Source organism: Pteropus alecto, unplaced genomic scaffold (genome assembly GCF_000325575.1).
Source record: "Pteropus alecto unplaced genomic scaffold, ASM32557v1 scaffold116, whole genome shotgun sequence".
NCBI lineage: Eukaryota > Metazoa > Chordata > Mammalia > Chiroptera > Pteropodidae > Pteropus > Pteropus alecto.
The window spans coordinates 75124-82167 of record NW_006439189.1 but is presented as its reverse complement, the minus strand read 5'-3'; the positions used below and the strand labels follow the sequence as shown (position 1 = coordinate 82167).

Genomic DNA, 7044 nt, shown 5'->3' with positions numbered 1-7044 from the left:
AGAACTCTGGGCTTTCTGTCCTTTTTAGTGTGATATCCTCTTACATTATGATGTTCACCTTCCCTATGACCACCTACCTTATACTTAATCTAGGTAGTGGAACTCAGTTTGAGAAATGTTTATTGACTTGAATCAGTGTTGTTATATTCATATTTTTTTGTTTCATCTCTCAGTGTCTCTGAGGTCCATCCCTTGTTTGCTAATCCCATATCCAAATTCCTGATATTGGCCAAGCTTAACTGAAAAATTCATATGATGTATGTTAAATATTACTTGGAATCTGCATTTCTCTGATTTCCTTTTCTAATGCAGTTAATTTGAAAGTCTCCTGAGCTCTGATTTTTTTTTTCAAATAAGTATTGTTTTTGTCTTTTTCTATCAATTAAATTAGCTGGTATAATAAAGTTAGGCATGATTGAAATATAGAAAGCAAATATGAGCAAGAAAAGTTTTACTGATAAATATGACAACTTAAAATGGGATATTGTATAGTATACATGTAAATTTTGCTTTTTATAGAGTTGGCGTTCCTAAAGGTGCTAAAGGCTCACCTGTTAATGCTTTGCAAAACAAGAGAGCACCAAAACAAGCAGAGAGCTTTGAAGATTTGAGGAGAGACGTCTTCAATATGTTCTGTTACCTTGGTCCTCACCTTTCTCACGATCCCATTTTATTCGCAAAAGTGGTGCGCATAGGCAAATCATTTATGAAGGAGGTCAGTAAGAATTTTTTCTTCCAAGTAGAAAATTAAATTTTGGAATGACAGTGTTATGAGTATATTTGTGTTATGTGTATCTCTAGAAATAAATAGAAAGTGAACTCTTAAGAAAAGGTTATATTGAGTAAGGTTTGGGGAAAGTCCATTGTATCCTATTCATTCATTCATTTGGTGAGGCATCCCTTGGTTGACCTCACAGACTGCAAGGACCTTGTCAGCTTACAATTCTTTATTTTTTATTTTTTCGCCTACAACACCTAGTCTTCCTAGGTGGTCTCCCATCTAAGTACTAACCAGGCCCGACCCTGCTTAGCTTCCGAGATTAGATGAGATTGGGCTTGTTCAGGGTAGCATGGCATAGACCTAACCATTTATTTTTATACACACACATATGTACATTATATATAGAGAGTAAATACATAATATAATTATATCTATATATCTGTATAACTATGTATAGATCTTAAATCTAGCTAGATTATTAGTCAAGTCCCCTACATAGGAAAACATGCTTTGGACAAGTGAATGTTTTTTGAATTCCCTTATAATTAGTGGTTAACTCAGCGTTCCCCCCCCCCTTTTTTTTGCTCAGTTATTTTCTTAGCTGCTATTTTGAACCATTGCCATTATTTGTATGAAGTCCCCTGAACATCATACTGTTGAGGATTTATTATGTAATTTTTTAGTAAACTTTTTATTAAAATAGAACATACAAAAAGTACCCAACCATAATTGTACAGCTCAGTGACTTTTTCCAAACTAAATACCCATGTATCTATGACCTAGATCAAGAAATAGAGCATTACCAGCACCACAGTGTTTCCCTTGTACTCCCTTCTTATCACTACCCCAAGGGCAACCATTTATGCTATGTTTTGTTTTTAAAATCAGCTTTGAGTTATAATTTACATACAGTAAATTTCACCCATTTTAAGTGTATAATTTGATGAGTTTTGACAAATGTATACAGTTGTGTATCCACCACCACAATATTTTCATCTCTCCAGTAAGTTCCCCCTTGCCTCTTTGTCAATTCCCTCCCTTCACTGTTGTTTCCTGGCAACCACTGATAGGCTTTTTCTAGAACTTCATATAAATGGAATTGTACAGAATGTACTGTGTTCTGTCTGGGTTCTTCCACTTAATGCTTTTGAGATTCATCCAAGTTTTTGCATGTGTCAAAAGTTCTTTTATTGCTGAGTACTTTTCGTTATATGGACATAACCAGAGTTTATTCACCAGTTGATAGGCATTTGGGTTGTTTCTTGTTGGGAGCTATTATAAATAAAGCTGCTATGAATATTCTTGTACAAGTCTTAGTGGAGGGGGGTGGTCATGATTTGTTCTCTCAGGAATGAGATTTCTGGGCCATTTGGGTAAGTGTATACTTATTTTTTTGCCAAATTGTTCAATGCGTATGACCATTTTGCATTCCTGAAAGCAATGTTCAGTTGCTCCAGATCCTCATCAACACTTTGTATTGTCAGTCTTTTAAATTTTAGTCATTCTAATGGGTGTGTTACCTATTATGCTTTTAATTTACATTTCTCTGATGATCAGTGATGTTGAGCATCTTTTCATGTCTTTATTTGCCATTTGTAGTCATCTTTATTGAAATGTCTATTTAAATCTCTTGCCCATTTTTAATTTGGTTACTTGTCTTTTATTATTTTTCAGCCTGATTTGCCTTTTCATTTTAAGTCTTTGAAAAGCAAAAATTTTTTAATTTTAATTAATTCCAATTTAGTACTACTTTTATGGTTTGCTCTTTTTGTTCTAAGAGATCTTTGCCTAACTCAAGGTCTTGAAACTGAAAAGAATACAAAATTTCTTTTCACTTGTAAAACAAGGCAACCAAAAGCATCTAGAAATTGTTACAAGTACAAATGCATTTCTTTCCAGCGTTTGGCGATTGCCTCCAATTTTAATTTTTGACAACAGTAATACACAGAAAATTTTACACCTGAAATATTTGACTTGGCTTTTAACACTTAGCTGATAGTGTTTTTAATGCTCACAAATTTACCTTCTGGAAAGATACTCTGAGGAAATCTGTTAAGTAGTTTACTATAGATATCATTTATTGTATAACATTCATATAAAGAGGAAGTATAACTGTTTCAATACCTTGATGCTTATAGTCTGAAACAGATGAGTCACGTTAGTTAACTAGTGCTTGTTCAGAGAAAAAAAGGTTGTGTCTTTCACAGTGCATCATATTGGGAAGCATGTGAAGTCAGTTTGTCTCATTACTGGGGATGGTAACATTGATCACTTGGTTAAGGTGATGGCTGCCAGGTTTCTCCACTGTACAGTTACTCGTTTCCCCTTTGTTGTTTTATTTTTTATTTTTTTTACCCCATCTTCCTCCTCCCTCCCCCTTCCCCTCTGGTAATCCTTTGTTGTTAATATGTATCTTGTGAGGAGATATTTTGAGACAATGTAAATAGCCTCTTTTTCATCTTACTTTCACCCACCGATGCCATTCTTTTTAATCGAAAATTTTAATGTTCATGTCTCTTGTTCTGAAATTCTTTGGCTACAAGTATCATAAACTTGTAAGCAAGAGAGCAAACATCTAACTTGTGAAAGTGCCCCATACATAGACATGTATACAGATATACAGTATTGTTACCAAGATACACAGGTGCTAGAACTGTCATGTTGTCCTTCCTCTCCTCCATCTCCATTGCAGCCCTCCTTTACCTCCGTTCTATTACAGTTGTGCCTGATGCCTGCCTCTAGCTCCAGTCTCTATTTTTGTGGGGCAGAAGGGAAGAGAAAAATGTTTATTTTGATGACAGTGTGGGAAGAAATCTGTCTTCTCTCATTGCTAAGGTTGTGGTAGGAATCTGACTTAGAATTTTGGTTCATTTTTTTACCCATAAAAATATTTCACTATAACAAATCATTTGTTTTCTATTTAAGGTTTAAAGAGTTTTGTTGCTAGGAATTTGACCAGGGCTTATAACATTATTTTTAAAGGTGGAATATGACCTTAGTTCCAAATAATGTATTTACAATTAAACTTCAATAACAGATCTCTCATTTATAAGCTTGATGTTGCTTGTATGTATAAATTATGCATATTTTTAGAAAGTAGCTTATATGCTTATACCAGCTATCACTTAACAGACTAGTCTTCTGGCCTATAGTTATTTGTAATTATCTCACTGATTGTGTTTGTGTGTATGTATTTCTTAAATATGAGATAGGTAGTATAGGACTATCTAGTATAGATAGGTCCTTGAATAATATCATTTTGTTACATCAATGAGGTGCCATAGGAACTTAGCTCTTGTTTACATTAATTAGCCTATGGTAAAATTGGTTTCATTATATGTTGTTTCGCTTAAAGTCACAGAACCTATCAATGATGTTAACTGAGGACTTACTGTATAGTAATTCTCAAACATTAGCATGCATCAGAATCACCTGTAGGTCTTCTTAAAACACAGATTGTTGGACCCCATCCTCAGAGTTTCTGATTCAGTAGGTCTGGGGTGGGACCTGAGATTTTGCATTTCTAACAAGTTTCCAGGTGATGCCGATGCTGCTGGTCCAAAGACTAAACTTTGAGAACTTTTTTTTTGTTGTTTATTTTGAGAACTGTTGTTCCAGTATATTAACTAATTTTGGTCTTTATTTCAGACTTAAAAGAGTGGCTCTATAGAATATATGTGTATGAATGGAAACATTTTACTATCTTTAATATTTTCTTTAATCGTAGAACACAACTTTAATGTGCTCACCTGACATACTTCAATGTTTTTGATAGTACTTACATTCCTTGGTGCTTTTTTGCATTCTGCTGATGTTAATGGATTAAGTTGTTTACCATAGTGATAGTGAATATTGATCTATTACTCTGTTACCCTATTCTGAGAACTATGTGAATCAGCACATTTAACTTTGTAAACCTGAAATTTTTCATAATAAAAGTGTTGGTTGCTAGGGAGAGATTGTACTTTAGACCACTGATTCTAAAACTCTAGTTTATGAATCAGCTACTTTAGAATTTTGGCTTGATGTTTCCTTTTTTTTTTTTTAGTTTTCATCAGCTGTTTAGGGGAGCTCCGGAGAGTCTGTGATCCTGCTTAACTCCATTTATTTCTTTTCAGAATTGAAGATCTACCTTGGTTGTGTAGATTAGAGCTCAAAATTAATATTCCTTGTGGATGAAAGTACAGGGTTCAAGTACAGTGGAATTCATCATACTCATGCTTAATTTATGTGAATGTGGCCATACTTGTTCTATCAGACTACTCAGTGTTTATACCTAGGTGTAAAGGTGAAATTGGAGAAAATTTTTCTTTCTGTTTGGTTCAGTTTCTCAGGCCTCAGAGAGACCAAGTTTAATCCACAACACCTTTGCTCCTGAACGAGCCTGAGCAGAGAACTGTTAGGATGTTTATATTTGCACTTATATTGTCACTTATATTAATTAGTTTGAACTAAGGTCACCTTAGCTATTACTGAATATCTTCATGTGACAATTCTAATCAAGGTGTAGAATCATAGTTAAGGTAATAAATTACAAGTAGGATCTTAATTTTTCTCATTAGCTGTGCTTTTAACCTAATGAGACATATAAACATATAAGGACAGGCAAATATTAAGTCTATTAATAGGCAAATGTAGACACTGTACAAACAGTATAATTTTTAAAAGACTACTAACAGTATAATTTTCCTAAGTACATTTTATAAGAGAAAAGTAGAATTTTTAGTGTGGACCAAAATGCACACTATAAACAATTGATTCAACCCCTGTGCCTCCTCTCAAGGACTGTTTTCTGAAATTGAACCTCAGTGTTCAGTTTCAGAAAAAAAAATTCAAAGTGTATAAAAGAGAGGTAACATTTAAAAATAATTGTGAAAACATACACCTCTTAGAGGTTTGGCCATTTGTCTATAGAGGGTATAGCAGCTGCTATCAGATCTTACCATATTCCTTTGGCTCTTATACCAGGTCCTTAACATTTCAGTGTGTGCCAGCCCAGTTTTCAACTCTGGCACCTGTATGTCTTTGAGGGCTTTTCTGGCCCTGGGAGCCTGCATGGGTAGTGGAGGAATTGGTAGCCTGGATGCTGGGGAGCTAAATTAACTCTCCCTCATCTCCCCAATTCTCAACTACTGAAACAATGGGAGTTGTCCTCAGATGAGATAACCCTGAGATGTATTTTTACACAGGCCCTCAGAGTCTCTATTGAAATTAAGCTCTAGTTACTCACAAGAATAATTTCCTACTGGTATTTCCTAGGATTACTTCCCAAATAAACTGTGCCTGAACTTGAATAGGGCCTGCTTCTGGGAGAATCTAAACTAAAATACAGGGGCATATTACTTTAAACAAATTCTACATGAAAAACTTAATTTGCCCTAATGATAGATTTACGAGGCAATTTTTGGTTTTATAAAAGATTTCTATTATGAACTTTTTTTTTATTAGTTCTTTTTATTCCTTAGATTCCACATTTAAATGAAATCATATAGTGTTTATCTTTCTCTGTCTGACTTAAATACCTTCTAGGTCCATCAAAGCAATATCTTTTTCTGTCCCCTTCCTTTTCATATGTAGGGGTCTTGTTTTCTTATCCTTTCAGCCACTCTATCTTTTGGTTAGAGCACGTAATTCTTTTCCATTTAGGGTACTTATTGATAGGAATGTAGTTGTTACCATTCTTTATTCCTGTTTTTGATACATGTTTTTTCTTCTTAAAGAAGTTCCTCCAACATTTCCTGTAATACTGGCTTGCTGGTGATAAATTCCCTGAGTTTATTTTTGTCTGATAAGCTCTTTATCTGTCCTTCAACTCTAAATGATAGCTTTGCTGGATAAATTATTCTTGGTTGGATATCCTGGATTTTCATCCTGTCGAATATTGTTTTGCCAAGCCTTTCTGTTTCTTTTGAGAAATCAGCTGCCAGTCTTACGGGCGTTCCCTTATAAGTAATTATTTGTTTTTCTCTTGCTGCTTTTAATATTCTTTCTTTGTATTTAACCTTTGGCATTTTAATTATCATGTGTCTTGGTGTGCGCCTCTTTGGATCCCTGATTTTTGGAATTCTCTGAGCTTCCTGGGGTTTTATGTCCATTTCCTTCACCAGGTTAGAGAAGTTTTCCATCATTATTTCTTCAAACAGCCATTCAACATCTTGATTTTCTTCAGTTATGCCAATCAGACGGATATTTAAACCCTTAATAGTGTCCCATATGCTCCTAAAATTATTATATTTATAGTATTGGCATCTCATCTCTTGCCATTCTGATTGTGTATCCTTGGCTTTACTGTCCTCTAGATAGAGCATTTGATATTTTTCTTT

General features: G+C 34.4%; 1 protein-coding gene and 1 pseudogene across 9 annotated transcripts in view; one reads left to right on the top strand and one right to left on the bottom strand.

Moving 5' to 3' along the window:
• THOC2 (THO complex 2) overlaps positions 1-7044 on the top strand; it is a 99122-nt gene that overhangs the window by 50130 nt on the left and 41948 nt on the right. For all 9 annotated transcript variants that reach the window (XM_006916161.3, XM_025049778.1, XM_025049780.1 and 6 more), the window contains one exon: positions 520-715. In XM_006916161.3, coding sequence (XP_006916223.1) covers positions 520-715 — 196 coding nt within the window. The remainder of the gene's footprint in view (positions 1-519; positions 716-7044) is intronic.
• LOC112483233 lies at positions 964-1081 on the bottom strand (annotated as a pseudogene).